The sequence below is a fragment of the Theropithecus gelada genome, chromosome 15 (assembly GCF_003255815.1).
Source record: "Theropithecus gelada isolate Dixy chromosome 15, Tgel_1.0, whole genome shotgun sequence".
In the NCBI taxonomy this organism is placed as follows: Eukaryota; Metazoa; Chordata; class Mammalia; order Primates; family Cercopithecidae; genus Theropithecus; species Theropithecus gelada.
Window position 1 is genome coordinate 75,267,402 of NC_037683.1, and position 17,976 is coordinate 75,285,377.

The 17,976-nt window shown below is 36.8% G+C and overlaps 1 protein-coding gene across 1 annotated transcript in view; it reads right to left on the bottom strand.

Moving 5' to 3' along the window:
* Window positions 1-469: 469 nt before the first annotated feature.
* The window catches only part of UHRF2 (ubiquitin like with PHD and ring finger domains 2), a 99,685-nt gene continuing 82,178 nt past the window's right edge, over window positions 470-17,976 (bottom strand). The window contains exons 10-16 of the mRNA XM_025360301.1: window positions 13,978-14,084; window positions 10,554-10,716; window positions 9,753-9,893; window positions 7,985-8,081; window positions 6,838-6,995; window positions 2,860-2,958; window positions 470-1,488 (exon numbers count right to left, since the gene is read on the bottom strand). Coding sequence (XP_025216086.1) covers window positions 1,342-1,488; window positions 2,860-2,958; window positions 6,838-6,995; window positions 7,985-8,081; window positions 9,753-9,893; window positions 10,554-10,716; window positions 13,978-14,084 — 912 coding nt within the window. The 3' untranslated portion in view covers window positions 470-1,341. The remainder of the gene's footprint in view (window positions 1,489-2,859; window positions 2,959-6,837; window positions 6,996-7,984; window positions 8,082-9,752; window positions 9,894-10,553; window positions 10,717-13,977; window positions 14,085-17,976) is intronic.

Below are 17,976 nucleotides of genomic sequence, written 5' to 3' on the forward strand. Positions count from 1 at the left end.
GGCACAGTGGCTCATGCCTGTAATCCCAGCACTTCGGGCGGCCAAGGCAGGCAGATCATGAGATCAGGAGATCAAGACCATCCTGGCTAACACGGTGAAACCCCGTCTCTACTAAAAATACAAAAACAAAATTAGCCGGGTGTGGTGGCAGGTGCCTGTAGTTCCAGCTACTTTGGAGGCTGAGGTGGGAGAATGGTGTGAACCCAGGAGGTGGAGCTTGCATTGAGCCAAGATTGTGCCACCGCATTCTAGCCTGGGCAACAGAGCAAGACTCCATCTCAAAACAAACAAAAAAACTGAGGAAGAAATCTGTTCTGAGTGCTTAAGATTTCATGCTGGTTCTCACTACCAGCGCAAAGTAAAAAAAATGTTTCAATAGAGATACACAATGAAAAACTCCAGAAATACAGGATCCCTTAGAACTGGTAACATAAGCCAGACAAGTGTAAAAAAGTAAAGCAAAGAGCTGTTTTTCTGATCATAAAATATTTATTAAGGTATACTTTAGGGAATATAGTGAATATAAAATTTAGGATCACAATATGAAGCAATTTCAAATCCTCTCAAAGGTCAGCACAGCCCTCAAAACTCTGCAGATGTAAAACCACTGGTGAGACACGAAAAGCAGTTCGACTAGTACAGAAGTGGATTTTCATGAACATTTACAACTAGAGCATGAATACCTCTTTTAAGTGCAAAACCACACCACATTACACTAATGCAGCAACAATGCATTCATTATTGTTCTCATTAGTCATTAGTAGTCAACTTGCATAAAACACCAGAAAAAAGCACAATGGAGTTCACAAAGTGGGCTAAAAAAATGAACCTGTCCTTGCAAAACACACATTGTAATGGAAGAAGAGACGTTAAAAAAGTATATGCACACTATAGAAGCTGTGTTCATTCCAAGGATCTCAAGTGTCATTTCCTTTTCTGTAAAATCAAATTACAAGAACCAGGCACAACTAATATTTGGGAGGCAGTGTGTAGCTAAAATTTCATTTAACTAGTTATTCAATGATTTTTAAAATCCCCATAAATCTTTTCTGTCCTGAGGTAGTTGCAAAATAAATCATAACTTGGATATCAACTAGAGCTGAGGCTTTGAGTTTTTACTCATTAAAACTAGTTGTTACAGGAACTACCTTTAGATATTTAAAAGACAGTTGAGAAATGGGCCTCTTACTACACACACAAGATGATGGCTATGTGGGAAAGAGGATTAGCTGCTTCAGAACGTGAGAGATACAGTCCACCATTTCTTCCACCCTCCCCGCCCATTTTAGATTCTTTATTGTCCAAAAAGCCACCATGAACAATACAGTGAAAGCAGACAGATCATCGTCCTTTGCTGTAGCCAGGGAAGAAAAGGTCAAGTAGAGTCTGCAGAATCTCATTGGGAATCATGATGTAATTCTGGCCAAGATCATGCCGGCAAGCAGGGCAGGAGAAAACCTGTGCCTTAAAGGAGCGCTGTAGGCAATCCTATGGTAAAAACAAAAACATCCAATTTAATCTGAGCATAAAGCATGTAAGTACTCAGCAACTTACGCTTTTAAATATGAACCAGACACTGGTAATGAGGGAAATGTACAGAATGAACAAACATAAAGGCTTGAATCTGCACTATGGAAAAGCCTACAGTCATGGCTTTAGTTTCATCTCTGGCAGATATTCTCAGACTTCAGGTAAATTATTTAATTTGTGCGTCAGTTTCCTCGTCTACTAAAATGATGGAGTTAGAGATTACATATAGTTCTCACTAGCCTAATCTTTTGGGTTAGATTTTAACCCTGTTGTTTCTAAACAGAGCCCTGGGGGAGGCAGGGGAGAATCAGGATTCCCTTGCTTAGAAATGAATTTTATATTTTACCAAATCACTTAACATATGGTGAGTCTTCCAAAAATATACTTAGCAACCAAGCATGGTGGCTCATACCTGTTATCCCAGCACTCTGGGAGGCTGAGGCAGGTGGATCACCTTAGGTCAGGAGTTCAAGACTGGCCTGGCCAAGATGGTGAAACCCTGTCTCTACTAAAAAACACAAAAATTAGCTGGGCAGGGTGGTGCATGCTTGTACTCCCAGCTACTCTGAAGGCTGAGACATGAGAATTGCTTGAACTGGGGAGGTAGAGGTTACAGTGAGCCAAGATCGCATTGCTGCACTCTAGCCTGAATGACAGAGTGAGATTCCGTCTCAAAAAAAAAAAAAACCCAAAAAACAAAACACACACACACACACACACACACATACATATATATACATTTAGCAGTACTAAATACATTAAATATATAGTTAATCAACTCAAGATCAGGCACAAACTCATATGTAGATTTGTTTCCATTTTATAAAAGAAACTGAAGTTCTGAAGTTAGGGAAACATAATCACCACTGGGTAGAGCAAGATTCAAACCTTGGCTTGACTAAAACACACACTTTCCTTTTACACCACACTGAAAACACAGTATTCAGTTCATCTGGGCGTGATGCTAGATATAACTGTTTTATATCATTTATTAATGAAAACACTCCAGTTTGCACTATAATGTATAAAACATACAAGTTATTACATAGACAAGAGCAATGACCTCTTACCTTCTTTCCCATTTCAGCCCCTCCTCAAAATTCCAAACATGACAGAATACCTCAAACGATATATATCTGAATTATTATTACTATCTAATTAAAACATGCATTTACCACCAAGACGTAACTAAATGCTTCTTAACTAGAAGGTTCCACAACTATCCTGCTTCATGGAAAATGTTTCTTATTCTTAGCATGCTAAGAACAGGTATAGAGATTAGTGTGCCTTCATGCCTAACAGGGAAAATGACGAAGGAATTCCACTTACTTTACAGACATTGTGGAAGCACTCAGTTGTCACAGGCTGGTAAACTAGCTCCTGGCAGCAAACACACATAAAAGATTGTTCCAATTTTTTCAGAAAATTCTACAACAGTACCCAAGGATAAGGAAAGAAAAGTTAGCAGTTCATAAAATTCATCTATTGTATATTTCAAAACAGCTAGTAGAGAATGATTCAAATGTTCCCAGTATAAGGAAAAGATAAATATTTATAGTGATGAACATTCCAATTACCCTGATTTGATTATCACATGTTATATGAATATATCAAAATTTCACATGTATCCCAAAATATATCCATTATTTAGCAATAAAAATGTTTCAGTCACATTTAATGTCTTCTATTTAAAAAAATCAAGTAGTCATGATTGTAACTACCTGAGAAAAGCAAACTTATATAAAGAAACCCCATTCCACACACGTTAGTTTTAAATCATAGTATTAGGTAGGAAAAGTTGCAAAGTCAACATATGATGTTAAAAAGTCAATGTCCCTCTAAACATCACATTCCAGGGATAAACTATTTTTCACTTAAAAAAATCATGGGCAGCTTGTCTCAAGGTCATTACATACTGACTGCCTGTTTTCAAAAAGCTGTTCTGCACAGTATTCTAGTGTATGAACATGTATTATCTATTCAATCTTCTGCTGTTATAAACCTTGAATATTTGTCTCTTGGAGCTTGAAAAACAAAACAAAACAAAACAAAACAAAACACTAGGAAACAATACTCTGTAGTATCTAATACCACACACAAAACATTTAATTTCCTAGGATTATTCTGTGATATTTTACCTCAATCCTAAAATCCCATACCTTCCTGATGCTAATATTTACTTACGGTAGGATGAAATTATAAAAAGTAGAGACACCTAAAGTAAACATGATCAAATGGATACCCTATATTCTTCAAAAGCCATTACTGGCTCCATTTCATCTTGGCTGTTTGTTTTTTTAAGCTAGAAGTATTTTTTTGCTAAATAGTCATAAGGATAATCCTTCAGTTATTTTAGGTAGTAAGGGAGTGCATTTCATATTTATTTTTTATATTAATAGAAAAAGTAAGGCTGAGCACGGTGGTTCACACTTGTGATCCCAGTACTTTGGGAGACCGAAGCAGGTGGATTATCTGAGGTCAGGAGTTCTAGACCAACCTGGCCAACATGGCAAAACCTGTCGCTAGAAAAAAACACAAGAAATTAGCCAGGAGCGGTGGCAGGTGCCTGCAATCCCAGCTACTTGGGAGGCTGAGGCAGGAGAATCACTTGAACCCAGGAGGTGGAGGCTGCAGTGAGCTGAGATCATGCAACTGTACTCCAGCCTGGGCGACAGACCACGATCCCGTCTCAAAAACAAACAAACAAAAACCTTACAAGTTTCAAATTTAAAAATCAAATGTCACATTTCAAAAGATGTCTCATATTAACTGATTTATGAACATGGATCATTAAAGTCAAATGCATTATGGACAAGGTATTACAAACACATTTTTAAAACACGGCAATTATGGGGAGATGCTGAAAACTTTATACCAGGTACTCTCTCCCTAACAAATTCCTTTGTTAATGACCAATATTTAACCTGGTACTTCCATAGTTCCTATAATATGGGTATATCTAATAAAGGTATTTTGAGTTACAGGTAGCTACAATGTGCTAGGGACTCATCAACAGTGGTAATAAAAAGGCAGTCTGTGCTCTCCTGGAACTTACGTTCCTACAGGAGAGTAAACAAACAAAAAACAGTTTCAGATAGTAATAACTGATGAAACAGAGCAAACTGACTCACGCCTATAAACCCAGCTACTTGGGAGGCTGAAGCGGGAGGACTACCTGAGGCCAGGTGTTCAAGATCAGTCTGGGCAACATAGTAACCCCATCTGTGTGGATTTTTTTAAAGTGAATTTTAAAAAGAGCTGCTATTTTAGAAAGGGAGGTTTGGGAAGACCTCTCTGAGGAATCTCTATTAATGCAGACTTAAAGGATATGAAAGAGTGAGACACATGAAAAGAGAATTCCAGTCAGATAAACAGTACGTATGTAAAGGCCCAGGGGCATCAAGATGTTGAGGGTGTATAAATAAAACAGTGACCACTGCAGTCAAGCAATCTGGGCACAAGAGTAGAAAGAGGAGACCACAGATGTAGATAGGGCTCCTGATCACAGGGACTTTGGAATGAGTTTGGACATAAATACATATTCACATATGTATTTATTTAAAGTTACTGTTGGCTAACACCTGTTTTTTCTGGCTTAATAAATGTGTTCCTGGCCTATCTGAAGAGAATGGGCATGAAACTTGTCCAGGGCAATAGTACATAACATCCAGAGTAATCACTAGCAGCAAGGTCACAATAATATGACCCAGACAGGTCAGATTCTGTCACCAGTGGGATACCACCCATAGAGAAGACAATTTTCACATGTACTCAGGTGGCTTTTTCCTCCATCTGTAATTGCTTCTTTCCCACCTACAGTGGGAACTCACCTCAGTTATCACTAACAAGCAGTATCTTTCCCAACCAGAGAATAATTAGGCTGATTAACAACTGCTTCCTGTATCTTAATTTTCTGTAAGTGAAAATGAGTGTGACCTAACAAAGACTCTCCTTATGCCTGGGTGTCCTGGCTAAAATACAAGTAACACTTCTCAAAGTGTAATCACTTTCCTCTGCCCTGTAAGCATGTAAGCCTCATTTTGCCAAGGATAACTCTATGTATCACATTTATAGACAAAGGAAATAACAATTCCAATATAAATCCAAATGATATTTGATAAATTTCAGCATTTCTAAAAGTTTAAAAATCATATTTTAAAAATTCTTCCTTAATAATAATGACTATCTCTCACAAAGGAAACGCTGTAGAGTTTTTGTGTTGCTGCTTTAAGTCTAGATAGAAAAGACATACAAAGACATACAGACATAGGGGCACATCAACACTTTGGAGAGAAAGAAAACAGAAAAGTAATTGTACTATAAATGACAAGGGGTCAATATTCAAAAGAAGATTCAAATTTATAAGTAAAATTAAAGACACAATAAGTGAGTAAAGAATGAAGAGACAGTTCATATTTGAAGCCTCCAACTTTAGGGATTTGATAAGAAAGGCTTGCTTGCAAAACACAGCTTAACACAAAAGCCACACGTTTTTTGGTTTTTTTTTTTTTTTTTTTTGAGACGGAGTCTCGCTCTGTCACCCAGGCTGGAGTGCAGTGGCCGGATCTCAGCTCACTGCAAGCTCCGCCTCCCGGGTTCACGCCATTCTCCTGCCTCAGCCTCCCGAGTAGCTGGGACTACAGGCGCCCGCCTCCACGCCCGGCTAAGTTTTTGTATTTTTAGTAGAGACGGGGTTTCACCGTGTTAGCCAGGATGGTCTCGATCTCCTGACCTCGTGATCCGCCCGTCTCGGCCTCCCAAAGTGCTGGGATTACAGGCTTGAGCCACCGCGCCCGGCGCCACAGGTTAATTAACTATGTGATTTGTTTTTACTTTAAAATTATGTGATTAAGAAAAAATGAAAAATTTAAAAACATAAAATACTTAATAGATAATCTGGTTAATTTTACCGCTTAGTTTAACATGTAGGTTTTGAAAATTGTGCTGAACTGCTTAAGACTTATGCTGTTAAGTAACCTTGAACTGTAACAAAAACTTTTGTGGCGATTTTTAGATTAAACTGATCATGTTTCACAACTGAAAATTCTTCTGAGAACAGTACCTCCAAGTAAAGTAAGCTTGGGCATAGAGAAGTCAAAATCCAGCATTCTAAGAGGTTTAAAGTAAATTTAGGAGCATGCATATGAGTTGCCTTAGATTATTTCCGAAAGGTAGTGGCACTGGATGAGGAGAAAATCAGATAAAAGGATGAAGTTTTGACTGACACGTGAAAAACATACTTCATGAGACAATTATTTATCATTTGTTAATATCAGAATGTTATTATTTTTAAAAATCTTCACATACTGGTCCTTCCACAAGATGTGCAAGCACTTCATCCCACAGTTTCTGGTTTTGACAGTCTTCTCTGATGAGATGTTGCTGCTGAGGAGTTAGTTGAAAAGCCTCAATTGCTTCTGCTGAATCTGATGCTTTGTATACTTTGGAGGCGCTTGGACAGTCATCTAGATTTATTTTAAAAATGTATCAGCAGACTTACAAGTGGTTCTAAGCAGAACTATGAAACAAAAGAGTTAACTGGCACAGGTAATGTTTAGTAGAAAGATAACCAACAGAAAACAGCATCTAATTTCCCCTAAGTGGTTCTAAGCAGAACTATGAAACAAAAGAGTTAACTGGCACAGGTAATGTTTAGCAGAAAGATAACCAACATAAAACAGCATCTAATTTCCCCTAAAATTTAGGATATTGTTATTTCCTGCTATTTGGCTCTGACACTATTAAAATAAACAAATGATCCATCTTCTACCACCGCCCTCCCCCAGCCAAATCCTTTGCTTTCATTTCTTGTAAGTCTCTCATTTTCTTTTTTTTTTTAAAATTTATTTATTATTATTATACTTTAAGTTGTAGGGTACATGTGCATAACGTGCAGGTTTGTTACATATGTATACTTGTGCCATGTTGGTCTGCTGCACCCATCAACTCGTCATTTACATCAGGTATAACTCCCAATGCAATCCCTCCCCCCTCCCCCCTCCCCATATAGGCCCCGGTGTGTGATGTTCCCCTTCCTGAGTCCAAGTGATCTCATTTAATATTTCTCTTTATTAAAAAGTATGTTGGCTGGATGCAGTGACTTCCACCTGAAATCCCAGCACTTTAGGAGGCTGAGGTGGGAGGATCCTTTCAGCCCAGGAGTTCGAGACCAGCTTGGGCAACATGGAGAAACTCCATGTTCTAATACAAAAATTAGAAAAAAAAACCCTGGCTAATACAAAAATTAGTCAGGTGTGGTGGTGTACAGCCGTGGGCTACTCCGGGGGTTTAGGTAGGTGGATCACTTGAGCCCAGGAAGTCAAGGCTACAGTGAACCAAGATCTTTCCACTGCACTCCAGCCTGGGTGACAAGAGTGAGACCCTGTCTCCCAAAAAAACAAAAACAAAAACAAAAAAAGGATCTTATTATTTATATTTTGCAATCATTACCTACCATCTGAAATTGGCCTTTTTGTGGTTCCACTGGGCTGCTTCTTTGACTGTCCTTTAGTCTTCTTCCCTTCTTTATCTGAAGGGTAACCTGCTGGATACTGATGGGGGAAGGAGGCAGAGTACAATGTAGATTTAAGCTTCACAGAGAAGGGGAGTTTAGATCCTGATGAGAAATTAAAAGGGAGGGGAGGACTACACTTGCCCCAAACTGAAAAACTTTACATAAAAGAAACAGACAGAGGAAAAGAATTCAAAGCACAGGTAACTATTAAAATCCCAATTTCAGTGTAAAATCACATAGCTGTAACTACTAAGAGATTCCATTTTATAATACACTGATCTTAAGTTTCAGATCTAAGAAAGGTAAGTCTTCAGGAGCTGTGATTAGATTTTTTTAAAGTGTAAGGAAAGTAGAATACAGATATGAAGGTAAATGAGAACCAATCACAGAGCACAACAGATAGAAAGCAAATAGATTGGATCATAGTAAATTGTGGAGTTGATCTAAAAAAATATCAAAAACATTAAAGGTCAAACTTCTCATCTCCTAAAGTAAGAAGGAGCTTTTAGAAAACCTAAAGCAACTAAATTACTAAATCTTCCATCAGCTAAGAGTTAGACTTGAAGAAATACATTCTATCTATTATCCTTATGTTTCAATGGCTACCTTTGAGGGGGTGGGTGGGGTGGCAGGAGCATGCTTTGTAATAACAGTCATGCTTAAAGCACTGTTATGTTTCAGGTCTCAATGACTAGTACTCATCATAGCAGATGGGCTCACATGCTTCTGATCACAGTTTCAAATCTAACCTATCTAGAACAATGTCTCAACAGGGACATCTGAAAAATCTTCTGAAAGTAAATTTGACGAAGTTTTTTTTATATTAAAAAGAATTATTTTAGTAGTTGTTTTAGCAGCTGATGGTCTTATTTTCAACAATCAATTCTATGAGTTTAAAAAGACAACAAAAACAGAAACAGACTTGCACTAGAAGACACACACTCACCTGCATGGGTGGTCAGACACTTGCCCATAGTTCAGTCCCTACACATGCAGTGTGGGCAGAGCCAGGGGAAATGATAAAGCTGGCAGTTTTTATGGGAAGCACAACAATGGGGAATGATGGGAGATGAACTTAAACCATGCACTGAAGTCAGTGTCAGGGACAAATTCTAGGGTATACAGGCAGTGAAGGGGAAATGCAGCCATACCATCCACTATGCATACAAAATCAACGAAGTCTTTATGGGTTAACAGCAGAGCATGGGCAAAGGGGAAAAAAGGCAAAGCACTAAAGGTGGTGGCAGAGCAGGGAAGCAGCTTTGCGGGGGAAGAGAGAAAAGGGGTGAGGAAAAGTGAGAAAGGGAGAAAGCAGACCACTCTTATAAAGTCACCTCCCACCCTTCCCCTACCAGACAGACATCCCCTGTGCCCTCTAGGATAAATGTGCTTTTCCAGGGCCTCCTATACCTACATTTTATGAATCCCTTTCCCTCACACTTCAAGTCATTTCCAAATTGATTTGGAAATACTTTACTTTTAAAATTAACAAGTCCAGCTTTTCCCAGGCACAACCCTTGGTCCTAGGGCAGTCTGACATCTAGGATACCACCTTTTCTCTTCTTTTCCTCTATTTGCATGATCTTATTCCTCACCCCTTATAGTCCACCAATCAATTGCTGTGGGTTATATCCAGTGTTAAGGCATGTAGATAGTGGAGGTATATATTTTTATGAACACATAGGTAGCTAGACAAATGTAATCTAACCTGTAAACGTAGACATAATCTCCTTGACCGTTCTATTCCTTCAGAGGTCCAAGGAGCAGGTTCAACATCATCTCTTCTTAAAAGATAGCGCCAAACCAAGAATCCATGGCTTGATGAAATCTCTGGCCAGTATTTCACCACCTAAATTACAATATTTCAGTGCCAGTTTGAGATTTAAAGTTTAGGCTTATTCATCACATTAGTGGTATCAAAATAATCTTTGCCAGAATTAAATGCAACTTCTGAATATACTGCTTTGCTGTAAGGATAGTAAGTCAAGAATATTCGCTAAAACATTTTTGACCTAATTCCTATCACAGTACTTCCCATATGAGTACAGACTGCTATAAAGTTAAGAGAGTAACAGGATTATGCTAATTAACAGAATTTTGTATAGTAAAGATGGCAGCAAATGCCTCTTTTTAAACAAAGAATGCAAATCTATTATTATAATGTGCTCTGCTTTGAAAATCTATTACAACTAAAATTATTCTAAAAAGATATATAAAAATCAAGCTATACAACAGCCAGTTACTTAAATGGCTTTATTACAGAGAACATACATTTAAAAAAAAAATCTTAACCCAAAATATAACTCTGCCCTTAGGAACTCGAAATAAGCCTTAAAAGTAAAGTGCTAAAATTAAGAGTTTGCTTTATGCATCTGTTAAATTTCCAGAAAAAGTAGCAATATAAGATGGCTACTGTTTCCTCGAGCCCACCCACAGTAGTCCCTTGTAACAACCCTGCCTTGAAAGCCCAGGAAGAATGACAAACAAGATGTCATGCCAGATAGAGCACCTTATAAATGCCATCATATCTGTTGCCTTCTTCAGGAGCATATTTGCTGATCTTCCTCCCTTTAAAACTGCGTATCACTCTGACTGGCTTACCAGCTCTCCAATTCCGAGACTCTGCTCCAATTTTATCATCCAATGGAGCATCACAGTTTAGGGCCAATGCCCTAAAAAACAACAAAAAGGTCTTTAAACCACGTAATTTTTCTTTAAGTATACAATCGAGTCATTAGCTCAATTAAAAGGTGAATTATACCTTACCTGATGGTTAAGATTCTATGATTCTTTCCATATTATTCCAGATAATAGGATTATGCTTTCCCCCACCAGCAGAGAAGACAAATCAGTTTTCTGATGTCACCCCCAAGCCAGGGGATTGGTTCTCAGATAGCCTGTAGGGTTCTTCTGAAAGTAATAACATCTGTGCCACGTATAATAGAAAACAACTAGAAATACATGGAATTTTTCTTTAAATAACGTTTGTTGGGGGAAGGGAGAACGTTGGAAAACTAAAGCAAATGATTGTTTTAATAGTGATCTTTGATAAGGGTGTGAGGTAAATTGCTGGAATAATGTAGAAAGAAATCCAGAAATATAAATTTGTCAGCAAGGCACAAATGACTTTCCCAGGTCTACTTTCCACATTCCAGACAATAGAGAATCCTTAAAGTTTAAAAGATATTAAGAACAAGTGCTGTATGAGAATATTCTTTAAAGGCCTCCATAAAAAGATAAATTTCAATAAGCCTAAAGCATCCAAATGTCTGTGCTAATGAAAATGAAGATTTCTGGCTGCTTGAGATCACTACATTTTACTGATAATACATGGTCAAAGAGGAACACCGAATTGGAAGCAGCACCTGACTTAGCTGGAACTTAGTATGTGCATTCATCACCTAACAATAGTAAATCAATGAACTTATTAGATGTCAGAAGACCTTTCTCTTGGGAGAACCTAGTTGTATCAAAATCTGTATTTAAATTATTTTTAGTATTTTAAAATAACAATTTTAGAATCAGTTTAAAATTAGCATTTTCCTCTAGGACACCTATGTCTTAAATGAAAGAAAACACTGAGAACACTTAAGGTTTAAAAAACAAACAAAAATCAGAATTATACCCAGTCTGGTGAAAGCAGATATGACATAAAATGTCTTCAGGGTTTAATTCTTTGTATGCAGGCTTAAGTTAAAAAATAGACTCCAAGAATATGACTAACCTATTGAAAAGAAATATAACTATAGTTATACTTTTAGTGAGTAAATAAACTTAAAAATTTTGTTTTAAAAATAACTTATATAGTAGCTGTGGTCGAAGAGTTTAAGCTTACCAAGTTACCTTTTTTTTTTTTAATCTAAAAGGAAGATGGATTACAATTCTGGAAGGTAGAAAAAAATATAGCCATCGACTCTAGGGCTAGTATTACGTCTTACTTACAGAATATCTATTGACATATTACACATATTTTATCCTAAAGAGCTAGGGTAAGTATTACCTTCGTGTCACTGAATGGAATGCTTTAGTGCTCACAGATACCTTCAGTTATAATTACTGCCACCACTAACTGGCACTGTCAACTCACTTCTGACTTCAGATAATCAGGCTATTCAAGTATATGAAAATAGTCCAAGAGGATGAAACTAGGCAATACAGCAACAGAGCTCCTCCATTAATCTATCTGCAGCTCAATCAGTCAGGTGCCTCTGACTGCCCTGATAAAAGATGCCCAGATTACTTTGCTGCCCTCTTCAGTTTCTTAAAGTTGGAAGAGCTGGGATGAAATAGGAATAAACTCAGAAGTAAGAAGGCGTCGAACTACCTCCTAGCAAATAAGCAAAAATGAATTGAATCATACACTGCTGGGAAAAGAGTATACTATGGGTCAGAGCAAAGGGTCTCTCACCTCAGTTTTCATGTTTGTAAGACATACAGGTACCTTTGCCCAAGCACTTTTACAATCACAAGGCGTATTCACAACTTAATGTATAAACTGACAGACGGGATGTTAAAGTCTCTCTGATAATTCAATCCTAAATTGTTTTCAGTTGATACTTCATTTTCACTATCTCCTCTTTATAGCAAACATTTTTACTATTTGTGAATTATTTTTTAATGAGACTGTAGCGGTACTTATTACATTGTCCAAAAGCGTGAAAGGAATCTAACATGTACATTACAATGGTGGGTGGTTATGAAGGAAGTTCCTTTCAAGCAAAACTATCAATTATTAAAGGGAAAAATAATTTTCAGATTTGACAACTTGAAAGAGTCCTTTTGTAAATGTGAGATACATTTTCATTGACAAAAACACATCAAAATATTTATTTTAAGACATTCTTCTTGAAGGACTGCTTTCTTGCCAGAAAAGAATAGCTAAGCTCCTGTCTCAAGAATGTTTTCACCAGCAAATCTGACCTGTCTCCTCTGCTGGTTCAGTAAAAATAATCCTACTGTCAGAAACAATATAGAACACATGAAAACAGAGATTCTATGTAAGCTGATCCACATGAAAGTCTTGAAATCATACTGGTATATTCTTTACATCACACAGTAATCAGAAATTAAGGGGACACTACTTGAAACTGAGTGATTTAGACTCAAAGTGAAAAACACTCATTTTTACTCAATCCACAAAATACCCTTAATAATAGGATATAAAAGCTGTTAACGTTATGAAATGTTCACAAACTATATGCGATATGACAAACTATAATGCGATTTTTGCTATCTGGTGGTCTGGGTTACTTATTAATATTGGTATTAGCATGCATTTATAAAATAAAACATTTTGAAATTAATAAATTTTCTGTACACACGGGAGCTGAGATGTCATTAGTATTTCTATAGAATAAAAGTCAGCACACGGTGGCTCTTTTGTAATGTCTTAAGGGGATTTAGTTAGAAAAGATCACTTTTGTAACTAAATGAACATTCCCTTTAACAACTCTTAGAAGATATCTTATTAGCAGACATCCTAAAAGTACATTCAGTACAGACCTGATTAAGTTACCTTATGCTTCATTTATGTACATAAATGTGGCTCTCAAACATAACTTTATTTCACGTTACTAAGTTTACTCTAAAAAGGAGTTTGTCACTTTTAGCTTTGACCAATGGGGCAGTAGACAAGCCACGTTATTCTCAATTTCGCTTAAATTATACAGGCTCCTTTCCTTCAAAGTTGTGAACTTTTTCAAATGCATACCACATGTGTTCAGTAAGACTAGAAATTATGGCATTTAAAAAACAACAGTATAAAGATATGTTAGGATGCTGATAAACAATTACATAATCAGGCACTGGAATTTTAATTTCAGATCTTTAACTCCCAGTTTGAGATTCTCCTCTGCAATATAAGTTACAATTTATAGTCCTATGATGAAACTTTTATTCAATGTTCAAATTCTAAACAGCGTTTACAGTAGTACCTGTTCATGTTTGTTAATGTTTGATCAGCTGAAGGTGCGCCAATTCTTTTATTACCAGCAAGATTTTTACCACCGCTTCCAGTGTATGTGAACTCATCACCTCGGTCCTGTCAGAGAAGATTTTCTTTATTAAGAAAGCTAAACCCAAGTATAATTTCACCAATGCTTATTTCAGAGTCAAAACATTTCATTAGGATGTTATGAGTTGACGTTTTCTCTTGAGGCATCTCCCAAAATAATGCAAAATTTAAATGCAATCTTGTGTGTAGTATACCTTCAAGTTACATAACTTGACCTAACACTTTAAATTATACTTTCCAACATCTCCAAATATGGTTAGACTCATGCTATATATGTAGTAATATTTTACTACAATAGAATGTTACAAACAAGGTAAGGTCTTATGGGTTTAAATATTATATTTTATTCAATTCAATGTTAAAACTTAACAATACTAGCTTGTAGGTTCTTTATAGATAACACCACTTCAACAAACACTCCATAACCAGATTTCCAACTGACATCTACACCATACCGAAGTGTGCTGTCTCAAATTTCAAATTCTGGCATTGACAATAAATAAGTACTACAAAGCAAGTTTACCTAAAAACTTCGTATTCAATTTTTCTTTGTTTTGGAGACAGAGTCTTGCTCTATCACCCAGACTGGAGTGCAGTGGCGCGATCTCGGCTCACTGTAGCCTCTGCCTCCCGGGTTCAATTGATTCTCCTGCCTCAGCCTCCCAAGTAGCTGGGATTACAGCAATGTGCCACCATGCCTGTCTAGATTTTGCATTTTTAGTAGAGATGGGGTTTTGCCATGTTGGTCTCAAACTCCTGGCCTCAAGTGATCCACCTGCCTTGGCCTCCCAAAGTGCTGGGATTACAGGCATGAGCCACTGAGCCCTGGCTTTCATATTAAAATTCTAACAGCATAGTAAGTTCCCTTTATTTCATACTCTGCGGATTCACTTACATCACATTCAGGTAAAAAAAAATTGCCTCCCATTAAGAAATTTGGAAAAAAATTTGAAAAAAACTAAAAGTAGTATAAAGTATCTACTAAATGTAAAAAAAAAAAAAGCCAAAAGATGTTACATGCACTAGCTCTCCAATTACTTCTATAGCAGCTACAAATTTATATGGATATTATTGTCTCTATCTGATTTAGTACTTGAAACAAATTAAGAAAAGTAACTATCAGTGCACAATTAATTCTACTAACACTAGCAAAATAGTGATTCTTTAATGCAAGATCATTTTAATTAGTTTAGACAACTTAGACAATGTTTTGTGTCTACCAAATTCTTATTATAGAAGTCAATTATTTATACTTTGTTTTTTCCTCGGATTAAAAGCCACAACTAAAAATCTCATGGTCTTACAGTGTTTTTATTGGTCCAAAACCCTTAAATTTACTTTCACTTTTTGTTAATCCAATATTAAGGTCTACATTTTTTAAACAAGGTATTACGAAACTTAATCTTTAGTATGTATTCTATGAGAAGGAATTCTAATAAATACGTACATCTAGAACAGTTTAGAATACTTCTTAAACTGATCAAAACCAGTCTTCCACCCGGTATCTGGACAGACTCCACAATATTCATATTCATAACTCTGTCAACTTTTCAAGTTATTATGGGAGTGCCATAAAGAAAAAGTAATGGAAAGTAAGAGAGCATAATAAGACAAATGTAAGCTAAATAGTATTTAAAACATTTCTGATTATTCTTCAAGCAGCAAATCAAGGAAACATGGCTAAAATTTCGTACCTTTAACTCATTTGTACTTTAATCATTACATCAACAAAAACATTATATTACCACAAGGGAAAAAACTGTCAGACTGTAAGAGCTCAACCAATATTATTTCAGACTATTTTTCCTATGGAAAGGCCAGGCGCAATGGCTCATGCCTGTAATCCCAGCACTGTGGGAGGCCAAAGCAGAAGGCCTGCTTGAGCCCAGGAGTTCAAGACTAGCCTGGGTGACATAGCAAGCCCTTGTCTCTATTAAAAAATAAAATAATCAGCCTAAATTTGTTGCATCTTCTAGTCAATGATCCATTAAATTGTGCCTGGGAGGCAGTAGCCTAAACAAGTTCTAGTGCCTGGGAAGAGCTCACATAAAGCAGCTCTATCTACACAAGGGACACAGCACTGCCCTGAAGTAACTCAGTTCTTCAGTTATTCCCAACCTCTATTCTTCTCCCAAGCTGCTAAAGCAACTGCCTAAGACAACAAGCTAGATGCTCCTATTCTTGCCATCATCAAGATCAGGTGGAAGACCTTTATACCAAACTTCTCAGCCTCCTCCCTATAGGACTATCAGATAAATAATTCCAAAGCACAATGAAGACAAACATTCCCCAAACTCCTTTAATGATTTAATTCAAGGCTGTCTAGACCATAGCCTCAAAGTTTACCAATACCTCTCATAATACCCTTTACATCTCTGCAAAACTGTACCACTGCTAGTATAACACACATCTACTACTAGGGGGTTAGGTGGTGTTAGGAAAAGCATTTTACATGTAATTAATTCATTTAAACCTCACAGCAAGCCTTTAAGTACTATAAATCTGATTTTACAGATGAGGCGGAGGTTCAGTAAATCACCTAAAATCACACAACTAGGAAGAGAGATGGCTCCACACCCAGGACACAAAACCAAACAGACTCTGGCTTCAGAGTCTTCTCCTGAACACTGAGCAAACTACTTCTCAAGACAACTGAGAGAATACAGATCATCTTTGTGGGTCCTCACTTCTCAAAAGAGGTCACCAAAATACAGGGCACTAAAACTGGCATTTGATTAATTCCTAAGTTACTAGGCTAAAATATTAACTCAGTTATCAGCAGGTACGTAAGAGTATTACATCCATTCAACCAGACTGAATAAAGACCACTGGCTTCATGAAATTTATACCAAATTCAAGAATTCAGGAAATGTTTTCTTAAATGTGAATAGTTTATTCAGGTTTCCTTTTCCTAATCCTATAGATATACTTGCCTACAATAGAATGATCAAAAAGTTGAAAATGCTTATAAAATATATAAACATCTCCAGATACATTTTAGCTGTCAATCAAGGCCTATATGTCACCTTAGTCCTAAAATTCTTCTTCACATCATTTAACAGACTTGACTATCTAAGACAACTAGCAGTTCACCAGTACTTATCTCCACAAATGTTTTAACATTTGACCAGTAACTATATTCAAAAACATGGAAACAAGAAAATAAACTTCATATATTTAAGATAACATTCTTTTCTTTTTTTTAAAGACAGAGTCTCACTTTGTCATCCAGGCTGGAGTACAGTGATGTGATTTTGGCTCACCACAACCTCTGCTTCCTGGGTTCAAGTGATTCTCCTGCCTCAGCCTGCCGAGTAGCTGGGATTACAGGCATGCACCACCACGAATGGGTAATTTTTGTACTTTTAGTAGAGAAGGGGTTTCATCATGTTAGCCAGACTGGTCTCGAAGTCTTGACCTCAAGTGATCAGCCCACCTCAGCCTCTGAAAGTGCTGAGATTACAGGCATGAGCTACTGTGATTCGCCCTATTTAAAGTAATATTCTGCTACAGAGAATATAACTAACATTTCAGTCCGTGCTATGTGCAAAGGGCTACATAAATTATCTCATTTAATGTAATCATCTTCCCGACATAAAATACTACTATTTCTTCTTTTTACAGATGGGGAAACTGAGTTACCAGAGTTAAATAATTTGGCCCAAGTTTCAAATACAACAAATGTCAGAGACCAGATCAAATACAATTGCCCAGACACTAAAAACAATTGTTAGACTACATTTCTAGTTATTTATAAAGCCTTTAAAAAATTCCAAACGCTGACTGTATTAAACTATACAACATCTTTTGTATTTCTGACAAATACATAAAGATATAGCTTCAAAATATGCATGCTAAAGAAGTATGCAAAGGATGAACCTAAATATTTCCATTTTCATTTACTTTGCCATGTTAATGT